The sequence below is a fragment of the Mobula birostris genome, chromosome 8 (assembly GCF_030028105.1).
Source record: "Mobula birostris isolate sMobBir1 chromosome 8, sMobBir1.hap1, whole genome shotgun sequence".
In the NCBI taxonomy this organism is placed as follows: Eukaryota; Metazoa; Chordata; class Chondrichthyes; order Myliobatiformes; family Myliobatidae; genus Mobula; species Mobula birostris.
Genome location: NC_092377.1, coordinates 56,972,854 through 56,998,421, shown reverse-complemented (window position 1 = coordinate 56,998,421; position 25,568 = coordinate 56,972,854). Strand labels below are relative to the sequence as shown.

General features: G+C 38.0%; 1 protein-coding gene across 2 annotated transcripts in view; it reads right to left on the bottom strand.

Annotated features, from left to right (window-relative positions):
- sptbn1 (spectrin, beta, non-erythrocytic 1) overlaps window positions 1–25,568 on the bottom strand; it is a 299,332-nt gene that overhangs the window by 19,176 nt on the left and 254,588 nt on the right. For both annotated transcript variants that reach the window (XM_072265205.1, XM_072265206.1), the window contains 16 exons: window positions 25,260–25,462; window positions 22,172–22,262; window positions 21,920–22,066; window positions 21,040–21,303; window positions 20,150–20,374; window positions 19,574–19,663; window positions 17,606–17,884; window positions 15,112–15,242; window positions 8,365–8,569; window positions 6,900–7,274; window positions 5,100–5,344; window positions 4,754–4,892; window positions 4,174–4,258; window positions 3,718–3,914; window positions 2,891–3,000; window positions 1,816–1,882 (listed from right to left, as the gene is read on the bottom strand). In XM_072265205.1, the coding sequence (XP_072121306.1) occupies window positions 1,816–1,882; window positions 2,891–3,000; window positions 3,718–3,914; window positions 4,174–4,258; window positions 4,754–4,892; window positions 5,100–5,344; window positions 6,900–7,274; window positions 8,365–8,569; window positions 15,112–15,242; window positions 17,606–17,884; window positions 19,574–19,663; window positions 20,150–20,374; window positions 21,040–21,303; window positions 21,920–22,066; window positions 22,172–22,262; window positions 25,260–25,462 (2,853 nt within the window). The remainder of the gene's footprint in view (window positions 1–1,815; window positions 1,883–2,890; window positions 3,001–3,717; window positions 3,915–4,173; window positions 4,259–4,753; window positions 4,893–5,099; window positions 5,345–6,899; window positions 7,275–8,364; window positions 8,570–15,111; window positions 15,243–17,605; window positions 17,885–19,573; window positions 19,664–20,149; window positions 20,375–21,039; window positions 21,304–21,919; window positions 22,067–22,171; window positions 22,263–25,259; window positions 25,463–25,568) is intronic.

The following is a 25,568-nucleotide window of genomic DNA, read 5'->3' as shown; positions in this document are numbered from 1 at the left end:
AACAATCTACGTATTTGCTAAGTCCATTAGCTCCATGTTGAATTGCATGTTGACAAGCTTTTTGATTGAACACTGAACAAACTTCTGTTTTAGCACAGACTCGCACTAATAGGACACTTGATATACAAGACACTTTGGCTGCCTAAATTAGAAGCAATAGTTGAAACCAAGTGGTCAAGACAAATATATACTGCAGTGTCCCCAGGATCAAACTGAAAGAGTGGTGAGAGTAGTTAAGGAAGTGTTACAATACTTAGTAATTTGAGGGGATTAAATTTTAAAGGCCCCAACCAAGAGCTCAATAGAAAAGTTAGAATATTTGGTGACAGTGAAGTCAGAAGACTGTTCAGGCAACCTCACAAATAGCAATGCAGGGAGTTGTTAGAATTTGTGGTACCAGAGGTTACATACTAAAATTCAAGCATGTTGGACAGGAAGTGCACACAGATGATATAAAAGTTGCCATGGCATACCAGATATAAAGATTGAATGTCACATGTATAGACATATATCAATTACAAGGATGAGGGTTAAGGCAGAATAACAGTGAGCTGAGTCAGGAAGATACATCACCTGAGCAAAAGGAGGTCCCTGAAACTAGAGTATTTTTAAGATTTCAAAGAGTGGTGCAGTCAAAATAGTAGCTTCGATTGCAAGTCCAATCCTCAAATTTAACTTGAAAATTTAAGTCATTTAGGTATATTTATTTTTTCTTTTTAACAAGTGAAATCAATGTATGCATGCCTCTTTAAGAATACGACTGAAATAATATGAGATCATTGCTACAATATCTTTGACTAGTCTCATATTTTTGAATGAACTATAATGAATATTTCAGCTATAATGAATATAAACTTTTCTAGCCTTGTTAACCAAACCTAAGTTATAAATCATAAAACAACAAACAACAAAAAAGCAACACACATAAAAGTTGCTGGTGAACGCAGCAGGCCAGGCAGCATCTCTAGGAAGAGGTACAATCAACGTTTCGAGCCGAGGCCTTTCATCAGGACTGACTGCAGTGAATCCTGACGAAGGTTCTCGGCCCAAAACGTCGACTGCACCTCTTCCTAGAGATGCTGCCAGGTCTGCTGCGTTCACCAGCAACTTTGATGTGTGTTGCTTGAAATTCCAGCATCTGCAGATTTCCTCGTGTTTGCGTTTTTAAACAACAAAAATATTGTTTACCCATAGACCATGAATCATTTACTTTATGATGCACCCCAATGCAGTTATTTAATCTTTGGAACAAAAATCATGGCTAATTCCTTTCTACAACTATTGTAACCAAACGATACTGAAGATTTAAAAAAATCCTTTCCCACACCTTTATTGTTCAGGTTTGGATTGCTGCCCGTTTTTAACAAAAGTGAATCATGAATTATTAAAACTTAATCCTTATAATTGTAACACAGAATCTGCAAACAGCAGTGATGAATTTTCTGACAAGCTAACAACAGGACATGTTGACTTGAAAACTTTCATTTTCATATAATATGTTAGGTTTCTGTTTTTTTTCCTGCAAGTTGTCAAAGTAAACTGCTGATCATTAAACAGAAAATAAGATTATAAATATATGATATCGGTGAAAACGCTTCAACTAAATATTGGATTAAAGACAACGACTTAGATTAACAAAACAGGTGGGAAAAAGTAGCAGTTAAATGGGAATGAATGCACAGGTTAGTAAAACAGGTACATTTATTTTCATCCTGACTGGGTTGGATGTCATAATCCAGATCGGGCCCTTTCATTACCGGCTCGTCTGTTCTGAAAGTTTTTGTAGGTTTGGTAGTTTTGAGAGCGGTAACTAACCCGTGGAGACTCCTGGTCTGATGGTAAACCATTGTGAGAGATGTGTTCTCCTTCTCTGGTCCCGTCCCTGGGGGAAAAAAAGGTGACAAATTAAATATTACAGAAAAACAGACGTGTGTCTACGAAATTGATTATTCTTCTTTCAACCTCTTCATACTAAGACACGGAAACCTGAGCAGCAGCTCACTGTGTATCAAATTTCTATCTGTTATTAAATGTTAATACTTCATTGAAAAAGTCAGTTTTATAAGAGATAAAAAAAAAGTATCTTGTTCAATTTGCTATGCTTTATAAACTATTTTCAATGTACTAAAAAGCAATCTTAGGTTGTTTCATAAATAGTTGGAAATAAAATAAAGGCCAAGGCATTATGATGGCTGGACAATATTTTGATCTCACTCTTGCTGCTGAATCTATATCCTCATGACCTCACCCCACCTGTTAATCCCACCATTGATATTCCCAATGACCAGTCCTCCCCCAACAGTAATTGTTTGTATTTATACAGTGCAAAGCCTCAATACCTAAATGTGATCACTTTCTCATTTCTCTCTGACAATGACCTTTAACAGCAGGCAATCCATGACACAGGGCAGCCACCTGTTCCTCAACTTGTCGGGTTGCTGTATGACAACGTTTCAGTCCATCACTGGCCGACTTTGTTCCCTCCCCACAATATCAAGGCTAAAGTTTCATGCAGTATCGGCCTGGATATAAATCTGAGCTTAAATGGCGTGACATTCAGAGAACATTTATTAAAATACACTCTTATAAGGAAAATGTGACGGAGCCTTGACAAGCAGACCCCACTTCCATGCTTCCTGAATAATAAAACAAAACCATTTTCATGACTGACTTGTCTGATTTTGTACAAATATTAAATGTATTAATCTATGTAGTATTATCATCATGTTATCATCTCTGAAACATAGTTTATTTCTCCAGCTTCAATGAAAAATCAAGTTTTAATACTAAAAAGAATGTGAAATTATTTTTTAAAAAAACTGGCCAAAGAGCTGATATTCTCAATCAATTTTACAGAGTTTTTGTACCAAAATCTTTTTTGAAGACTTACCACTGTTGTGGTGATTCAGATTCATCGGATGCCTGTGGAGTTGGTTGTGGTGACGGTTGTCTCTTCCTCTCTTCTTCTTCCTGCTTTCTACGTACTTCAAGCAATTCCAGCTGTACAGATAAAAAAGGTTCAATTTGTAAAACCTCCCTATCTGAAAAGAGTTTTATCTATAAAGTCTATTTTCTGTTATTCCTTCAACATCTTCTGATATAGAATATTTAAGCTAGATGAATTAAGAAAACTCAGATAAAACAAAATTTAATGACAAATTTTCTAAAATTTAACTGACATCAGAAATCTTCCTCAAGGTAGTGTTGAATTTAATGACAATTGCTTTCAGAATAATAAAACAAAACTCGTTTCATGACTGACTTACTTGATTTCGTATATATTAAATACATTAATCTACATACCATTGTTATCATGTTATCTCTAAAAAAAATGCCTCATTTGCGTCGTGGTTAACACAATGCTTTACTGTACCAGCAACGCAGGTTCAATTCCCGCCACTGTGCGCAAGGGGTTTGCATGTTCTCCCTATGACTGCGTGGGTTTCCTCTGGGTGCTGTGCTCCAGTTTTCTCCCACAGACCAAAGACATACTGGTTGATAAGTTAATTGGTCATTATAAATTGTCCCGCAATTAGGATAGTGTTAAATCAGGGATTGCTGGGCTGCGGCTTGAAGGGCTGTTTCTCAATCAATCAATAAGCAAATAAACAAACATTTCCTTTTGGGATTCAGCACTTTACATGCATAAATAAGAGATTCAAATATATTTTTGATGCAGTATTATTAGAACATTTTGTTTCAATATACTATACTTACTGTCGTCAGTCTCTCCAATGCTGAAAATCGTTCATCCCATGTAGCTGCTGATTTCTCAAATGCCTCATGCCTCTTAATCAGTTTCTCCACCTCATCCACACTCTGACCCAATTCTCGACTAGACAAGTATGGCTCTTGGCCTAGTAGCCAGGCTTCTGCCACACCTGCATCTCTGGCAAATTGATGTACTTCCAAAACTAAATGAAGCAAGGATAAAAAGACCACTAATTCAAGAGAAAATGCAGTAATAAAGCAATAAAATTAATGAATTTTTACTTAACAGCAATGAAATACACTAGGAAAATGGATTAAGAATTAAAACATCCATGAATTAGTTGTAAAGTAGAGCAGTATTTCTGAATAAAAACATTCCTAGAACTTGTAGCGGGAAAATATATGGATATTACATGACAGGCAATATTATTTGTTAAAGTATCCACCACATGATGGACTTACCTAATCTAAGCCACTCCCATCTGTCTTCCCACTTGTCTATCATCTCTTTCCTCTTATCTGTTAGCTGCAACAATTTTTCCTTAATCTGTTCATGAACAGGGAAATAGAAAAATCACTTATTACTGTTGACCTCTCACTCATTTATATCAAGATTAATATCAAAGGAATTCCTTAGAAATTGAGCAAAAATCTTGGAAGATATCAAACTGAGAAGTTTAGACTTCATTAAATATACACTGAAATCTTTGCAAGAATATTCTTAAATTAAAACTATAATTTTCTTTGATTTTCTGGTAGATTGCTATATTGCATCATTGGAGAGCATTTCAAACACACACACTGAACTATAAAGTATTCCGTTTTCTTTTCAGAACCTCATATGTTCAGAAACAATGTTTGGAATACAAATAGAATATTCTCTTGCCCTAATAATTGAAGAGAACAGTTACCTACATTTGTTGTTTCTAGTTGCAGAGACTGAATTATTCAAATACAAAATTGACAACATGCATCAGCTAAAAATGCAACCAGAAAGCCTCACACCAAGGCTGAGAATGTTTTATTGATTAAGGAGTGCTACCTCTTCTGATGCATAATGTTTTCTTGCCAAGAGAGATTTGCCAAGTTCAATGCATGTCGTGAAACTGTCATTTCGAGCATCAATTTCAGCCTTGATGCCTTGGTGGTTGTTCATTAGCAATTCCACTGATGAAACATCCCTGAAAGTAGTTAAGGTAGGCAGGCTATTAGCAACTTGCAGTTACATTGTACTTCATAAGGTCAATGACTCTAATGTCAAAAATTGTCACAAATACCCTAAGATATGATAAACAATGTCCTACCCACCAGCGCACAAGAAGTTATGAGTTAATTGTTTCTAGTAATTCTCTGTCTTCCTCTTCCGCGACTTGGTGCACTAATTTTACCTTGGTTTTTCTTGGGTTTCAATTTGCCGAATAACATCTTCCATCCAAAGCATTAGATCACGCACCATGCTAAAGAAGCGGAACTTGTCACCAGTGTCAAAAAGCTTCGCCCTCCGAGCTTCACACGCATCGAGAAGTGTTTTCCATGCCTCCAGAACTTCTGTTTCACGTTTCTGAATGTCATCAGCCTTGTCACCAGCATAAGCAGCTTGGAGGCGGGCAGCATCCTCCTGTAGTTGCCGTACCTTTAACACAATGCCATCAGCCTTTATTGCAAACATTTTTCCTCATTATCTTTTTCTTAGTTATAAAACTGTAGTCACTAAATATTAATGCCATGAACTGTGTACTTTTTTCACTGATTACAATGACATCCTGCATTTACTGTACACTGCATCGTTTAAATAAATACAGGTTTCCCCCGCTATCCGAATGTACAGCGTTCCTCTGAAACCGTTCGTAAGCCGAAATGGCATAAAGCGAAGAAGCAATTACCATTAATTTATATGGGAAAATTTTTTGAGCGTTCCCAGACCCAAAAAATAACCTACCAAATCATACATAAAACCTAAAATAACACTAAAGTATAGTAAAAGCAGGAATATGATAAATACACAGCCTATATAAAGTAGAAATAATGTATGTACAGTGTAGTTTCACTTTAACAGAATCGGGAAGTTTAAGCCAAAATCGATTTGTCGGAAAAAAATCGGCACGTACATGCATGTGCACGTCACGTATTTGCACGTCACACATGTGCACACACTTGCCCACGCAAGGCTTCATGGTCACGGTAGTCTTGCTCAGGGTAAACACAAGTTTAAAACCAGCGTCTTGCTTTGTAAAAGCGAAAATCCTCTTTCGGTTAAAGAAAACAGGTACTAACATAGGTCTTTCGTAAAAGCGCAATGTCGTACAGAGGACGTTTGGAAAGTGGGGGACATCTGTATACTGAACTGCTGATGCATTGTTTATCCACACAAGTAACTTCAATTCTCATTTCTAAGCTCCAAAACCTACTATTTCTTGTAAATGAACCTTGAACTTAAAAGATATCAAAATATTATTTGTAGGATACCTAAACGTGCAGTTTGTAGGCTTCTGCTTGCTTTGAAACAGTTCCAGTCAAGACAGGATGTTGAGTGAAGACCTGCTGCTTTCTCACATTAAGTTTGAGAGGGCAAATGGAAAAAAGGGGGAAAATTGAGGAGAATTGGAGTCTACCAATCTTGCTCAATTTCTTGGTTCCAGTCTCAAAGTGAAACTAAATATGTTCTGAAACATAATACCATTCAATGTTTTGACTGGAATGCAAGCTGATAGGAGGAAGAGTAATACCTTTTTCAATAAAAAGGCATACTGATTATGCAATTATTCAGTAATTATGCAGTATTAGCAGAAAGCAGCAATTCTACTGAACAATCATGTTACTGATATTCTGTACCATCTGACTGATGGGCAAGATAAAAAAAATTTTTAATACGAAATCAAAATATGTTAAATAAAACAAGGCAAACTAAAAATGAATGAAAAGAAGCTAACTTCTTGTAACTGAAACACATCCCAATGATGGACTTTCTTTTAAAAGTTCTAATGGTTCTGATAAGAATCACCATTCTGTCTTGCAGTACCTGTATTGTATAGTTTCAAAAACACTTATGAAAGCATGCAAATTTTGACAATCCAGTAATGGAGAAATAAATCTGAAATTGGAATGCAATCTATAGAATAATCCATTTACAAATCCAAGCTATGTCCATCATTTTATTAATCCCCCTAAGGATGTTCGCTATTTTCTACCTGGGTACCAAGAGCCTGAATGTCATGTTCAAATGTGGTATGCATTCTCTGCAATGCTTCCACAGTGTTCTGATCTCGACCAAGTTCTTCTGGGAGCTTCTTGTGCTTGTCTTGAATTCTCCCCAGGATTTCCTTAGCATCATGATAAAATTTGTGCAGTTCGTAGGAAGCTGCCAAGATTTGTGTTCTGGTGTCAATAAGCTCAAGGAGATCTGCCCAAGCCTCATTGAGTCCATCTTTCCATTCAGCAATTGTGGCAGCATCAGAATGCCCAGAATTGATCAGCTCATCTGCCATATGATTCACACTGTCGACACGCTCCTGACCAATATTACCAGTGTCACGCGCAAATTCACGGAATCTTTCTTGTAGCATCTGAAAAGAAGAGTAAAACTCAGTACCTTTTATAAGACAGCAGCAATTAGTTGGCTGTGATACTGTATACGAAAAGCCAACATCATACAGTGTTGAGCTGGCCCGAGACTGAATGGATTAGGACATGCATAATTAAACGTTTGGAATATATGGTCCACTGTTTTCTACAATATTTTGATTAGCAGTGAAGTATATGATGCTTTTATGAATTAAAATATGATGAAATACTAATTGTTGCATTATATATTGTTCATTAGCAACACATGCCACTATTTGCACAGCAAATTTTAGAACTGAAGCATGACAGAATATTTGCACAAGCTGAATAGCTTGGCAACACAATACTCAACCTTGTAATTACACCATCACATCACAATCTCAAAGTTCCCCAATTCTTCTATTGAACATCCCAAGGTATTTCATGGGAGCAACGTTCAAAGAAAACTTGAGGTAGAGCTACATAACAAAATAATAATGCAGCTAGTCATTAACTTGTGCAAATTGCTCATTTTTAAGAAGCAACTTAAGGATGTGAGAGAAGATATTCAGAGAAGGAATTCCAGAACTTGTGGTCCAGTTAGCAGAAGATGCACATCTTCGTGGTTGCATGTATTATATTGTATTTATATATGCAATGACTTATTCATATGGATTCTCAGAAGATGAAATTGAAGAAGCAAAAATAATGCTGAGGCATAAAGGACAGGAGGAGGTCAGAGCTGGGAATGTTCTAGGTCATGAAGGAATTTAGAAACCAGCATTATAATTTATAAATCTAGATGTTACCATTGCAAGTACTAATGTGGCACAGGAAACACTGGTGGATTTGGTGGGGGTTTGGATAGGATCAGCAATGGTTTGAATGAGATCATTCTGGGAGAGTGTCAGTAGGGAACGAACTGTTCTTATATCAATACTTGTACGAGAACTCTGAACAGATATATCTCAGTAATTGGCCTGAACAAAATTAATGTACTGAACACTTTCCATAGGAATAGATCACTGCATGCATGAATGCAATTACATGTACAAGACAAAAAACACAGAAAAATTCCCAGTTAGTATTTTAAATACAAATACAAATAAATACCGTAACATGCTCATAGTCCTGTCCAAGCTCATGTGATCCAGCAACCACCTCACGTTCAGCAATCCACTGCTCCAAGTCATCCACCTCCCTGTTGAGCTGGAAAAGGCGGTACCTCTCATCCAGCTTCCCTCTCCTCTCCTCAGCCAAGTCTTTCAGCCCAGCATAAAGCTTGTCCACCTGAGACTGGCGCATGCTGATCCGTTCACTAAAAAACACGCACAAAGAAAGCAAACAAAATCTAGTAAATATTAAGGCATTAGGAATTGAAATGCTAACCACTCCTATACAAAAATAATAAAGAACACAGGAAACTACAGGCATTCTGCCTCTTTTAATTTGATTTCATATCTATCACTCCACTTACAATAATACAACTTCTATTTGGTACTTCCCTGCTTTTGTATGGTCCAGTTGTAATTAATCTCAATATCACAAAACAATGTAATATCACTATATTTATATCCTGTTCTTCTTCTTTACTGGATTTCACATTATCTAGTCAGTCAACAAGATCACATTTTCTATCTTTATCCTCAGTTGGGTATGTTACAATAATGCAGATTAATCTTCAGATCAACAAATGAATGTTAGACCAAACTCATGTGGATTTCTACCATCAGACTCAAAAGAAATTAGAAAATGCTATTAAACCTACAATTTAGTTAAAGAAGAATAAATTAATTTTGAGGTAATTGTCACTTGGCATGAAACATTCTCTGCTGGTGACGTACCAGGGATTCAAGGGTCATAATAGACAGAAATTCTTACAGATCATTACTTTATAATTCCATATGCAAATTCTATGCATCTGGCAAATTAAAATCTGCAAGGACAACATATCCACAAATGTTCAGAATGCAACATAAATACACACGTAATACAAAGCATAAAGCATGTGAATCCAATGATGAAGAGGGCAATTCATCATAATCATGTACCACATTGTATGATCATGGCCTTCAATCTGTCCTTAATCTGAAAAGTTCTAATAAGCTCTACAAAACTTTTGCCAGTCCATCCCTTGATGTAACTCAACTGTCAACCACATTTTCTTCCATCAGTTTTCCCCATCACTGCAAGATGTTCAAGCTTCTCTTTTCTCAGTACATGTCCTAGAAATATGAGCAGCCATTTCCTGATTGATGACATCAGCTCTCCTCTTATTCCAGCTTTTTGCAACACTTCATTTGTTACTCTGTCCTTCCACGAATCATCCTTTTCAAAAATCGAATTTCTGCAACTTTGAGTCTTCCCTCATTTTACTTTGACATTATCCAACATTTGCTTCCATATGTTAGTGTGGAATGAATGTAGCACCAAACACTGAGTTTTGTACCCATAGAAATTATGTTATTCTTTAAATATCTTGCTCAAACGCCTAAACGTGCATTTAGCAATCCCAATTCTTTTTCTAATTTCAACATTAGCCCTACCATCAGATGTCATCATGCTCGAAGTAATTAAACTTCCATGTTTGCTTATTTGTTTCGTTGCCCACTTTCATTGCACTTCTGTATTTCTTTCTTCTTTATGACAACCGTACATTTCGGCTTCTTGCAGCCGATTGTCAGTCCTCCCTTTGCACATTCTTCGGCCACTGTATCTAGTACTTCTGGGAACTTCTCTTTACAAACAGCTATCAGCACCGTGACGTCTGCAGATTATAGGCTGTTCAAGTTGTATCTACCATTTACGATGCCTAGAATACTGCTAATTTCTCTTAGAATCTTCTCGCTATAAAGGCTGAAAGGCAAGAGAATGCAACACTGTCTGACTCCTCACTTAACTCATTTTCAACTCTCATCCCTGCTCTTTGTTCCCAATACAAGTTTCTGATGATTCTGATACCTTTCCCATCAATGTCGTGGGTGGCGGCGACGAGGAGATATGTGTCTACTAAAGGAGGTGTAAGTCACTCCTTCCCTCCGCCAGCCTGCAGTTCACTCTTGGGCAAGGAGTAGCTCCTACTTAGCCAGCCCTTCCCCACACCCCCACCCCGGATCAAGGTCATGAGAAGCCATGGGAACAAGTGGTGGATGATCACAAGAGTAGACGGTGCACATCACAAGCCCTGGTTATGCAACCACTGATGTCAGGCAAACAATCTCTGAAGAGTATTGATAATGGCTGGAATCACCAGTCTTGTAAAGACACTGTCCAGAAGAAGGCAATGGCAAACCTCTCCTGTCAGAAAAGTGTTTCAAGAACAATCACAGTCATGGATAAAGAAAAGGAACAACAGCGTGAAGGGGGTCTTCCCCACAGGCAACAATCCCTCACTCGGTGGAGGCACTCATGTACGACAGACTTGACTGTCATTAGTCTACTGTCTGCAACAAATACACCATCAAAATAGCAACATGGAATGGGAGAACTCTGTCAAGCTGGAAGCTGGAGAATGTGAAGCAAGAAGTGGAACATCAGAAAGTCAACATCATGGGACTGTGTGAGACAAGGTGGAAAGAGTCTGGATGTTGCAATTCTGATGATCTATTCAGGTGATGATGGCCATGACCGAGATGTGGGAATAATACCTGATGGCGAACAAAGCAAAAGCCTGATGGGATATCAGACAGAGAACTGCTGGTGAAACTCCGAGGACAAACTATGAACATTTCAATAACAGTAGTATATGCTCCAACAGCTGATAGTAGTGAAGAAAATATAGGAAGTTTTTATGATATCTTGCAAGAAAGAAAGGACCACTGTAAATCACAAGATACTGCGATGGTGATAGGGGATATGAGTGCTAAAGTTAGTCAACAACAAGATGGTGATATTGTTGGCATGTTTGGATAGGGAACCAGGAACAACAGAGGTGACAGATTCATTGACTGGTGTCATGCAAATGAACAAACAATAAGAAACACAAAGTTCCAGTAGCATACAAGAAGAATGTGGACTTGCTGAAGCCCAGAAAATAGTTACAACAATCAAATAGACTGCATCACAATCAGCAAGCATTTCAGGAATGCCATGCAACAAGGCATATCCAGTAGCAGACTGTGAGAGTGACCATGCTCCAGTGATATGCAAGACAAGATTAAGCAAGATGGTTAAAGGAGTCCAAGGCTTGCTTGAAAGATTTGGACATGGAGGCCAATTAAAATTAAATTAAAAAAAACACAAAACACTCCCTCTGCAAAACAAAATCATAATGGGGAAAATGCAGTTGGACATAAAGACTTAAGACATACACTTTTACTCATTCTGTACAAAGCAAGTATGAATTATAATCTCATTTCATTTCACAAGGAATTCTTATATTTGAATTGATGATCAGTATAACCAATAACACAAATCCTTTATCGTCAACGGCAGATTAAAAAAATCATTAGAGATTATAGGAACTGTCAAATCTACAGAGCTTTTGGGATCCAATCCTTTGTTGTGCTGCAAACTGTAAAATTCCAGTCTGCACTTTTCCTTGGAGGAGAAAAGGATAGTGTAAAAAATTTTCCAATCATGTAATGTTAAAAATATTTCAGGATACTAAATTCCTTGACACACCTGCTCAGAGAGGAAATCATACCCAGAGCTGGTTATCATCATATAGAAATCAGTGGTATTGGTGCCTTATTCTTTTCACTGTAATGGTTACATGTGTTTCATATATCCAAAAATCGATGATACATCTCCGTGCACCTACCTGGTCTAGTCTATTAGTACAGGAATGCAAAGCAAGTTCTCTTACAAGTAATAAAACACTATTCAGTAAAAAAGACAAAGGACTGTACAAATATAAAGAGTTAAATTAAACAAGGTATTTCCAGCCTGTGTTCATGCTCCACATGCAATGACTTGGCTAAATAAAGAAAACTTAGAGGTTAAAAACTTAAGACTTAATTTTTGGGTCCTTCTTGATAAAACTGCAATATTGAAAACAAACCTTAAGTATGCTCCTAACATCTTCCTAGCAGGGAAAAAAATAAGATTACATCTTCCTCAAAGCTTAAGAAGTGACCCCAACACCAGTATTGGCAACAGATAGGACTCAGGAAAAACAGTACAGCTCCAGGTAATAGTTAAGGCTTCTTCTAAACAGAATTTACCAAAAAAAATCCCAGTTCCTATCATAGACATAGCTCACCATCAGTGCCTTAAGATACTTTGTCATATACACAAGTATATGTCAATACAAGTGCCATGAAAAACCTACTTGCAGAAAATCACTCTGCTAACATGGATCAATACTTGCAGAATGCTTTGGGGAATTATTCCTGAATAAGTGACCACACTCCCCTCAATTCCCTACCACCAATCATATTTTGGGTATGAATTACATTGCCCATTCTTAGATCAAATATCCTATCCTTTCTTCCAGAAGACACTTATAGAAACACTTACGGAAGTGAATTTTGATCATGCCAACTAAATTCAACGGATACCCATCAAAACCGAAGCAAATAGATTAAGTTTGCAGCACAAGCATTACAATTGAAAGGTCAGCTTAAAAAAAAAATTGCTGATAGAGAGCAAAATTCTCACTGTGCCCTTTCTAACGACTAGAGGAGAGAATGAGATAAGTCTTCTGCTTTGTCTAGCTTTAATCTGAATTCCAGAGGTGGGTCTTGAAAATTGCTGCTTCCACTCAATTGTTCTGAATAGTTTTAGTTTTCGAAGTGTGTATTATGCTATCCATAAGAAGCTCTTGAGTGACTGTCTATCCATATTATTTTCTCCATATCCAGAGAGGTCTGGAGGGGGATGAGGACCATCACTGGGTTCCGGCAAACTAGCAACAGAGGAGCTGAAGGCAGTGTGGACAGGGCGAACGAACTTAACCTGTTCTTTACCAGATTTGACATTGTGGCCCCTGCCCATCCCCCACAAGCCATCTGTTGTCGGCCCCCAACCAACACATATTCCACTCTCCCCTCCTACCCCTCCTCACAGTCCCCCACCCTACTCTCATGACTATACCCTTTCCCCACACGAAACCACCGTGGTGGGCTTCACAGCTGAACAAGTGAGAAGACAGCTGAAACGTCTCAACCCAAGCAAGGCTGCAGGACCGGATGGTGTCAGTACCAGGGTGCTCAAAGCCTGTGCCTCTCAGCTATGTGAAGTACTTCGCCATGTATTCAACCTGAGCCTCTGGAGGGTTCCTGTATTGTGGAAGACGCCGCGCCCCAGCGGCCTCAATGACTACAGACCGGTGGCTGCAGACAGACAGGTGGATGCTTCCCTGGTGTCATGGATTCTTGATTACCTGACTGGCAGACCACAGTACGTGTGCTTGCAACATTGTGTGTCCGACAGAGTGATCAGCAGCACTGGGGCTCCACAGGGGACTGTCTTGTCTCCCTTTCTCTTCACCATTTACACAGCGGACTTCAACTACTGCACAGAGTCTTGTCATCTTCAGGAGTTTTCGGATGACTCTGCCATAGTTGGATGCATCAGCAAGGGAGATGGGGTTGAGTACAGGGCTACGGTAGGAAACTTTGTCACATAGTGTGAGCAGAATTATCTGCAACTTAATGTGAAAAAGACTAAGGAGCTGGTGGTAGACCTGAGGAGAGCTAAGGTACCAGTGACCCGTTTCCAACCAGGGGGTCAGTGTGGACATGGTGGAGGATTACAAATACCTGGGGATACGAATTGACAATAAGCTGGACTGGTCAAAGAACACTGAGGCTGTCTACAAGAAGGAACAGAGCCATCTCTATTTCCTGAGGAGACTGAGGTCCTTTAACATCTGCCGGATGATGCTGAGGATGTTCTACGAGTCTGTGGTGGCCAGTGCTATCATGCTTGCTGTTGTGTGCTGGGGCAGCAGGCTGAGGGTAGCAGACACCAACAGAATCAACAAACTCATTCGTAAGGCCAGTGATGTTGTAGGGATGGAACTGGACTCTCTCATGGTGGTGTTTGAAAAGAGGATGCTGTCCAAGTTGCATGCCATCTTGGTCAATGTCTCCCATCCACTACATAATGTACTGGGTGGGCACAGGAGTACATTCAGCCAGAGATTCATTCCACCGAGATGCAGCACAGAGCGTCATAGGAAGTCATTCCTGCCTGTGGCCATCAAACTTTACAACTCCTCCCTTGGAGGGTCAGACACCCTGAGCCAATAGGCTAGTCCTGGACTGATTTCATAACTTACTGGCATAATTTACATATTACTATTTAACTATTTATGATTCTATTACTATTTATTATTTATGGTGCAACCGTAACGAAAACTCATTTCCCCCAGGATCAATAAAGTATGACTATGACTATTTATTCCATGACCTACTACCAAAGAAGAAAATTTTGATCATGGAACCTACCAGCAAAAATATAACATACAACTTGTAATAAAAACATCACAAATCAAACTATAGCATGTCAGTGGCACCATCCCCAAATCATTCTTAAATAAAACAAACGGATGCTCATGAAAGGTCCTCCTAAATCTTTTGTTCCATGGGCCAAACAAAGCAGAGAGAAATTCCTCTGTGGAGGTGGTATCCTGGATGCATAGAAAAACAGAGTTGTTCCACAAAACTACATCATGAAAAACTGCAGTCCCAAAAACTTCACACATTTAGATGGCAACTGCATAGTGGTAGAGAAAAATGAAGAAAATAAGAAATGTGTAAATATTGCAGAATTGGCAAACTGACAAGATGAGCAACAATTGATCATGCATGGAGTTAAAGGGAATCATTTATCTCCAATCCATGTTGACATTAATTTTTCAATTCTTTGCATACCAGCATTTTGGAACATGGTAATATTAACTATCAAACTCACCTCTCTGGGTGTCCATCTGCCACCAGAGTTCTGCTCGTCTTTGAGAGCTGATGAACAGTCTCAGCATAATCTTCCACCGCTAGCTCCAAAATCTGATGTTTCTTCAACATCATCACTGCACTCGGCTCATCCTGCAAAATGGCACATTCATAAAAGTTTTAGTCTTTTGTGAGATTTCCTGCGATAATTTTTCCAATTTTTCTTCAAAATCGTGTTATAATGACTGTCAAATATTAAACGTAGAGAAAATTACTTAAAATCAAGTCAAGTCACTTTTTATTGTCATTTTAACCATAACTGCTGGTACAGAAGATAGTAAAAATGAGACAATGTTTTCCAGGACCATGGTGCTACATGAAACAATACAATAACTACACTAGACTACAGACCACAAAAAGTGCACAAAACAGTGCAGGCACTACAATAAATAATAAACAAGACAGTAGGCACATTAGAGGGTATAGTAGGTCGGTGTCAAGCCAGGCTCTGGATATTAAGGAGTCTGATGGCTTGGGGGAAGAAACTGTTACATAGTCTGGTCGTGAGAGCCCGAATGCTTTGGTGCCTTTTTCCAGATGGCAGGAGGGAGAAGACTTTATATGAAGGTTGCGTGGAATCCTTCATAACGCTGTTTGCTTTGCAGATGCAGCATGTGGTGTAAATGTCTGTGATGGCGTGAAGAGAGACCCCGATGATCTTCTCAGCTGACCTCACTATCCACTGCAGGGTCTACAAGCTTTTTTAGTATGATTAGCACCTCTAAAGGTATTGAAAGTTCAAAGTAAATTTATTATCGAAGTAGATACATGTTGCCATTTACAATTCTGAGAAACATTTTCTTGTGGGCATTCGCAGTAAGTCCAATAACCATAACAGAATCAATGCAATACCACAAAAGGGTGGACAACCAGCATGCAAAAAAAAACAACAAACTGTGCAAACACAGATAGTAGTAGTAATAATAATAACAACAAGTAGTAACAAGAACATGTGATGAAGAGTCCTTGAAAGATAGGCTGCGGGAGCAGTTCAGTGATGAGGCAAGTGAAGTAGAGTGAAGATTTCCGCTCTGGTTCAGGAGCCAGATGGTTAAGGGGTAATAATTTTTCCTGGACCTGGTGGTACGAATCCTGAGGCTCCTTTACGTTCTTCCTGATGGCAGCAGCAAGTACAGAACATGACCTGGGTGGCGGAGGTCCCTGATAATGGGTGCTGCTTTCCTGCAATAGCATTTCATGTAGATGTATTCAATGTTAGGGAGGGCTTTACCAGTGATGGAGCCAGTCAATACACTCTCCACTACACTGCTACAGAAGTTAGTCAAGTTATAGATGTCATACCGAATCTTTGCTAACTCCTAAGGAAGTGGAGGCGCTGCTGTGCTTTCTTTGTAATTGTATTTACACTGCATTGAAAAAGTATTCAGCTCCCACAACTATTTCCACATTTTACTGTCTCATTGGCACCAGAAGATTCTGCAGACCTGGACAACTTCTTCCAGTTCATTCACGTAACAGTTTATTTCTCCGCTCTTACGTTTTTTCTTTCTTTTTAAGAAGGTGATTGTGGTTCTGTCGGAGTGCGTGATCTCCAGTTCAAACTACAGTTCTTCACAAGTGGTGGGTTTTCAGACCGACTGCGTGGCCTAGCCTCTGCCAGAAAACTACAATGGAAAGTCGCCTTTCAGCAGGAAAAACCCAAAGCACACTGCCAGGGCAACCATGGAGTGGGTTCAAATGAAGAAAATTGATGTCCTTGAATTGTCCAGTTAGAGTCCTAACCTTAACAATGAAATGGCACCTGTTGATAGGCAAATTCAGATGGATCCAAGTTGCTTCTCAGGCAGGAGTAGATATGTTTCACCACCAACCTCTCAAACACTTCATCACTGATGATGCAAGTGCTACTGGATAACAGTCTTTGATGCAGGTTATCATGTTCTTCTTAAGCACTGGTATAACTGAAGCCTGCTTAAAGCAGGAGGGTACCTCAGACTGTTGAAGCGAGAGGGTAAAGATCTCAGTGAACACTCCAGCCAGTTGATCAGCAGAGGTCTTTAGTGCATGGCCAATCTGGGCCAGATGCTTTCAGTGTGTTTACCCTCCTGAAGGATGCTTTCATTTGGCCTCAGAGACTGAAATCAAAGGACCATCGGGGGCTATGGGAGACAATATATAGACTGGAAAAATGAAAGGTCAAGAGTTTTTCTATGTGTATGCTGTGAAATCTTTGGCTGATAGGACAATAGCCACTGCAGACAAATATGATTTGAAATAGTACTCCTTCCTATCTCTATAAATACAAGTATGGAGCATAATCATCTGGAAATGCTTGACAGTTTAAATGAATTATGCTTAATTTGTCCATTGTTTTTGAAGATACTCATTTTCAAAATGGTAACAATGCTTTTAAAATAGCTTCACACGCTCCACAATTAACAGATTTTCTTGTCTTTATTAGCGCAATTGAATGAAAAATATATGTCATATTCAACCTTCGCTTTCTCTTCCGACATCATGTACAATTCCTGTTCGCTCATCCAGGCTTCAGCCTCTGCAGCATCAAAATAGTACTGCTGGGCTTTGTGTGACTCCACCAGGCGTTTGTGCCGCTTCTCCGTTTCTTCTGACAATAACTTCCATAGCTCCCGTAGATCTGATAATCTCTGCTGAATAGCTTCCGCACTTGGGGTGTCAGCAGTTACCGTACTTTGGCTTCTCTCAAATATATCATCAATCCGAGGTTTGTGGCCTTGAATTTCTTTTTGAAGAGTCTAGAAAAAAGACAAGTAACTGTTATTTCAACAAAAAACATAATTACAACTGTTTGTAAGTGGGTGCATTTGTATGGATTTCATATGCCCACGCCACAAGATGGACAGAATGTAGTACTGTATTAATTTCTTTACTGTAAATTAATTTTATAATGCATCTCGAAATATCTTCCTCTGTTGCTGCAAATGCTCTGTAAAATAATGAAATTGGACAGCAAAATACCTTGCTCTTTATTTGGTATGAAAACGTTGCTATGACAAAGGTAATGCTGACAAAGTTTTGGTTTCAACAGCATTAAAAGAGCATTGAATGTATTTTGCTTTCTGCTCTAAATAAAATTGCACTATCTCCATTAACACTATGCAATCTCCATATTAGGTGAAGCATTTTATACTAAATTAACTCAGTAGAATATAAATACAAGAGAAAGCAAATACAACAAAAAAAAACAAATCATGTCCAGATTTTCCTCTCAATGACAGGAATTCTGAAGCAATTGTGAGTGATCTTTAACTTGACTGTGGAATTCTTACAGATTCCCAAGGGTCTCAAACCAGAAAGTAAAACACAACATGGATATATGGGTGGCATGGTAGCATAGTGGTTAACACAACATTTTACAGTGCTAGTTACTCGGGTTCAAAGCTGCCGCTGCCCATAAGGAGTTTGTACTTTCTCCCCGTGACCGCGTGGGATTCCTCCAGTGCTCCAGTTTCTTCCCACTGTAAGTTGCCCCGTGATGAGGCTAGGATTAAATCAGGGATGGCTGGGCAGCTTGGCTTAAAGGGCCAGAGGGCCTATTCTGCCCGGCGCCTCAATAAAATAAATAAATAAATAAATACAAGTTACCAGGGCCAGAGAGGTTGTTCTGTAATAATTTTCTCTTAATTGGTCTCAAATCCATCAACCCTATCATTTCCATTCTTTTTTTAGTGCAAGATGTGGATAATTATTCATATGACTGATCTCACTTCTGACTCTATCTCGTTGACTGAAGAAGAACTGGGTATCATCTGGAAGAATAACTGGATTTCCATCTTACAAAGCCCAAAGAGAAGGGAAAACTTCCTCAATAAACCTTTTATTCTTTTCAGTTCAATTTGACAAGGCTTACATTTGTTTTAATATTTAGTTCAGTAAAATACAGACATGTACATTTCTGCCAACAGTTTTCCGCCTGAAGTAAGTGGAACATATTAAATGCTACATTTGGCAACTTTGAACTAACATTATTGCAGGCTGATGATACCATTGTAATTTAGCAGATAAAACTGAATTAGCATTAATAAAGCAGTGAATAATTGTTCCAATTAATGATAATGAAGTGCTACATATATTGAGTCTCCTTTATATTACTGTACATCTTATAGAAAAATAGTTTGATTCACATCCACAATAACTAAAAGATTATTTGAGGTTTAACCAGTCACTATGTAAGCAAATGCAGCAGTGAATTCATCAACATATCAAAAGTATTAGTATTTAGTTAATTTACTTAGATGGCACTAATTGACAAGTACATGTAATACAATCTACGAAGTCACCTATCTATTCTTTCAGAACAGAGATATGGAATTTTCTCACCTTAACCACAAAAATAAACAGAATACAGTTTAAAATTAACCCAAAAGTTCAATGATAGCAGTTAGAAAGCATTTGTATTCTAAGACAGTTTGCATCAATGTTACCTGGTTTTTCTTAATTAACATTTGCACAGTCTGGAGGTTATGGCCGTGATCGGTTGATGTTGCAAGAGGCATACGTTCTTCAGCCCACAACTGGAAACAAGGCAAAAAAAAAAACATGATGGTTAGAATTACATTTATAACTTAACATAGGGTCATGGCTTAAGATAACATTTATAAGCAATACCATAAAGCTTAAGCAAGAAATTAACTATTATCCCCGATTCAAATTATATGACTTAATGTTCCTTGCAATGTATAAAGGTGAAAATAGGAACAAATTAAGACATTTCATATATACACTGAAAGTTAGTACTAGAAGATTTTCCTTGTCTAACAAATGGACAACCTTTCAAATAAATGAATGACTGAGTTTATTAATAAACCATTTTCCATTTTTGAAATACCCCAAAGTTCGGGTCATTAGGCAACTATATTTTAATGAAATAGTGCTGAAAAAGATCATGACTATGAAGGAATATTCAAGTAATTTAAGAAAAATCATGGCTTTAGGCGAGCTGAAACAAAATATGAATATATGCTTCATTTTAAATTGTTTATATTGATGATATTACTTACAATCTCATCTTCCAGATCTCTATTGAATTGATGAATTTCCTTAGATGCCAACAAGTAATGTTTCCTTTCATGCAGTGGTTCCAGTAGTTGGAAGAATCTTTGCTCAACAATGGTGCGCTTGCTGTCCACCTCATCAGTATCTTTACCTTCTTGGCTCAAAATCTCAGCCTGGCACTTCAATTCCTCCACTTCTTTCTTTCGCACTTCCATTTGATTTTCCAACATCTAATTAAGAAAGGGAAGAAAATTAGTTTATAAGAAATATCGAATGAACAATCTGTCTGCTCTCACTGCAGCTCTTCATAACATTAGTGAACAAATTATTTTTCACTGTTACTTGCATGAAATAGGGTAAGTTGCCATTTCCCATCAAATGAACATACTCATAATGTCAGGTCATACACTTGTATACTCCAGATAGAATCAAAGTAAATTGCAGCTTAAGAAAATATATTCTGATTTAAATGTACTGAACAGCTGATCAAGTTATATCTGTACCAAAATAAGTGACCAACACATAAATAATTAATGATAAATTGTTAACCAAAACAATCCATTATTTAAGGCAGAAATATCTTGTAAAAGAAAAAAAACTAGCACCATCATTCAATCAAAAGCAAAAGTAAAACAGAACATTTGCAAAGCAAAAACAATACTACAGAAATTTTCACTTCATGTTGAGATACCGTTTGTACATGAGTACAAATATAATTGGAACAACTGAATGGAGACTCATCTATGAATTATCAGTATTTATGTTTCATCAATGTTCCTTACACAAGTTCTATTTACATGGAAACAAATTATAGATTTAACAATTTAACATTTGACAGTTCAGCTAATCTGATTCATTCTGCTTTGCAGAAAGTAACAACATAAAGGTACTATACCTGTTGCTTTTTGAGTAGGATAGAAACACTGGTAAGATCTTTGCCATAATCATCAGATTGGAGTTGACCTTCAAGGTTGTGCAGCCATTTGTCTAAATCAGCGCAGCTCTGTGTAAAAAGCTCTGCTTTATTGGCATCAAACAGACGCTGAGCTTTGGCCTGTGTTGTAGATTCTAATTCTTCCCACAGATGGTGCAAAGCTGTGAGCTTCTCTTTCACAACCACTTCAGTCTCTGGCTTTTCTGCAATCAGCTGCATTCCATCCTAAATGATAAAACAAAATAGACATTCATCAATCCAACCAATCTTCACAGCAACCAATCCTTGTAATTGCGGAAATCCAACAAGGTTGCATTACAGAGTATTATCTATTAACTTCATCTGCACACAGCAAATCCAGTTATATTTCTCTATGAGTTAACGGAGGACCTTCACATCTAGTGTATGTCAAGATATTTTAAAAGTTGATGACCACTATGAATCCCAAAATTCAGCAAACCTGAATGGATAGCAAGTAAGAAATCTGAGCTGGACCACACAGGAGGAGGACACGGATGAAAATTAAATCAATAAGCATTCCTTCAGATAATATTGGCTTTTGCAACTTCATATTTTTTTAAATTCAGAATTATTTATGAATGTATGATGGCCATTCAACAACAAACCAAGTACCAAACATTAGAGCCATTTAAGCCATAACGGAAAAAGCTGCATTATAAACTGTTGCTATAAAAGTTATTGCAGGATTATTTATTTATGCATGATTCACTAGGCTGGCAGCTGTTCTGGCGCTTAATTGTAACTTAAGAGAAATAACATCCAAGCTTACCAAGTATTACAAAAAGAAATGAATTCTGGAAATACAGAGATTCTTGCATACCTTATCAATTTTATCCAGCCATTCTTTATTTGATGCCAGCTCTGCCATAAATGCTTGATGCTTCTGCCATTTGCTATGCAAATTCCTGGCTTCATCATAAGACATGTCCTGGGCAGTAAGCATTTTCTCACTTATCCAAAGGGACAGCTATAAAACCAAAAAATGTGTTTTTAAATGCAAAATCTACAACAATGGTATATATTTAAGATTCAAAGGAACATTGAACTTCGTTAAACTATGCAGCCAGCTTACTTCCTGGCAGTCTTGAAGAAACTTCTGTAGATCTCTATTGTCCTTCAGACGCATTAGAAGTTCATTCGCACCCTCACGGTTCTTCTTGTGTCTGTAGGTACAATTAATGACAGGAATAATAAAAAAAAATAAAATTACCTGGAGTCTGGGCTGTTATCAGAACTCATTGATTTTCCTAGCTAGCTGGAATGGTAACATTTAACAACAACATTATTTAATAATCTCTTTGTATTATTACCCCATGAGTGAATCCTGACCTCCAGTTTTCATGCTTCGCAGCTATCCTTTGTGGGAATACGTAGACTGACTTGCAATTCTGGTCACTGTCAACAAATTGTTTAACAACCTTTCAAAGTTTTTTCATGGTAAGATATTTGATCATACCTGGGGCATAAGAAGAAAACTAGCTCTGCTTACATGATAAAGCTCCTTGAACCAGAAAACTCATCACTGCCAGTAACACACCACATCAACTGATTCTACAGCGCTCCTTGTAATTTGAGGTTTGGTAACCAGACCAGCTTCACATTATGGTGCTGTGGGCAGGGACGGTGAGCAATAATGAGTAGGGAAGGTAGTGGTTTCCTGAGCTATCTGTCGTGGTTCAAAGAGCTCAGGTTTCCCTTTTACAATTATTGGTTGATTATAAACATCCAACAGAACACTAGTCAGGGAGTGAATCAACAATCAAAAATTGAGATATTAAGAGAATGATTAAGAACGAGATGAACAGAATTCTCCACCTGCCAGGATGAAAGCTGGCCCAACAATTCTTGAGATGTTCAGCATCATCCTGTCAAGGCAACCTGCTTGACTGGTGCTGCAGACAACTTCCAAAAAATGTATTCCCCAAATGAGTGGCTGCAGCGTGCACGATCTACTAAAAGCACAGCAGTTACTCATGTTGGTTATCTTTCACTCAAGGGGTAATAATATACAGGGTCTATAAAAAGTATTCACTTCCATCCCCGTGGAAGTTTCCATGTTTTATTGTTTTACAACATTGAACCACAGTGGATTTAATTTGGCTTTTTTGACACTGATCAACAGAGAAAATTCTTTTGTGTGAAAGTGAAAACAAACTTCTATAAATTGGTCTAAATTAATTACTCTTATTAAACACAAAATAATTGATTGCATAATTACTCACCCCCTTCAAGTCAGTAGTTAGTAGATGCACCTTTGGCAGCATTACAGCTATGAGTCTGTGTGGATAGGTCTCTGTCAGCTTTGCACATCCGGACACTGCAAGTTTTCCCCATTCTTCTTTACAAAACTGCTCAAGCTCTGTCAGATTGCATGGGGATCATGAGTGAACAGCCCTTTAAGTCCAGCTACAAATTCTCAATTGGATTGAGATCTGGACATTGATTTTGGCCACTCCAGGATATTAATTTTGTTTTTTTAGAAATTACTGTGTAGCTTTGGCTCTATGCTTGGGGGTCATTGTCCTGCAGGTAAACAATTCTTCTCCCAAGTCACAGTTCTCTTGCAGACTGCATCAGATTTTCCTCCAGAATTACCCTGTATTTTGCTGCATTCATTTTACCCTCTACCTCCATTGCATTCCAGGGTTTGCTGCAGTGAAGCAACCCCAGAGCATGATGCAGCCACCACCATGCTTCACAGTAGGGATGGTGTGTTTTTGATGATGAGTGGTGCTTAGCTTACACCAAGCATAGCTGCGTCGCCCACATGCCTTCTTGCAAACTCTATCGAAGATTTCATGCGTATCTTTTTTTGTCCCCCATTGTGGCTTTCTCTTTGCCACTCTCCCATAAAGCTGTAACTGGTGGAGCATCTGGGCAACAGTTGTTGTAAGCAGAGTCTCTCCTCCAGAGTTGTTAAAGGTCTCTTGGTGGCCTCCTTCACTAGTCCTCACAAGATCACAAGACAAAGCAGCAGATGTACGCCATTCGGCCCATCGAGTCTGCTCCGCTTCTTGCATGGTCACTCAGTTTTTGAGGATGGCCTGTCCCAGGCAGATTTACAGCTGTGCCATATTCTTTCCATTTCTTGATGTCTGATGACTGATTTTTCTGTACTCCAAGGAATATTCAGTGACTTGGAAATTTTCTTCTATCTCCTGAATTGTGCTTTTCAATAACATTTTTGCGGAATTGCTTGGAGTGTTCGTTTGTCTTCACGGTGTATTTTTTGCCAGGATATTGACTCACTAGTAGTTGGACCTTCTGGATACTGACTCACCAGCAACTGGACCTTCTAGATACAGTTATATTTTTACTACAATCACTTGAAACACCTTGACTGCACACAGGTTTTATATATAGAGAGCTTAGACACCCTAACTAATTATGTGACTTCTAAAATCAATTGACTCCACCAGTGATGAATTGATATGTCATATTAAAGGGGGTGAATACTTATGCAATCAATTATTTTGTGTTTTATATTTGTAAATAATTTAGGTCACTTTGTAGAGATCTGTTTTCACTTTGACATGTCTTTTTCTGTTGATTAGTGTCAATAAAGCCAAATTAAATCCACTGTGATTTAATGTTGTAAAACAATAAAACTTACAAGGGAGCTGAATACTTTTTATAGGTAGTGTAAAGGGATTTTATCGCTCTAATGTTTTGGAGTTCCAGACTTCAGATGCAGGAGATTATCACTATTTGCAAACTCCCCTCCAAGTAACACAAACTGACTTGGAAACATACTGACATTCCTTCATCATCATCATTGGACCTAAACCCAGGAACTTGCTTCCCAACAGCACTGTGAAAATACCTTCCACAAATTTTATAATATAATAAAATATACTACTTTCTTCTCTGTATTTTCTTTTTATAATGGTGAATACTATTATATTTCTACAGTGTCATCTTAAATGATCTTGAAGATCTTGCTAAATAGTAACTAGAATTTGGTACTGCAAAATGGCATTTAATAGATATTCACTTTAAAGTAACTTATCCAAAGAAAAAAAGCCTCATTGTAAAAAATGTAAAGTAAGAAAACTTAACTGGTAATTGGAAAGTAAATTTTCAGTGCAATTACATAATGCATAGCAAATATTAACTTAACATTTTCTAAAAGAACTAAACCTTACTGATACGTTTTTTACCTTTCATCAATAGAGTCAACTTTTTCCTGAATTTTGTCAGAATAAATATTCCCATCACTGACTAGTCGCCTGCCTGTTTCCACCACTCCATTGATCTTATCTTCATTAGCATCCATTGTAGTCATGAAGTCTTCCTGTTTCTTAATGGCAGCTTCTGCAGCTTCTAATGTTGTAGGCATTTCAGTGTGTGCCAACACATATTCCTTTGTTTAAAACAAAATCAAACCATTTTAGTTGACACTTTATTGCTCATTGTGATCTGGGAACAAAACATTTTTCACTAACTACTAGTGTTGAAATCTTCTCTCT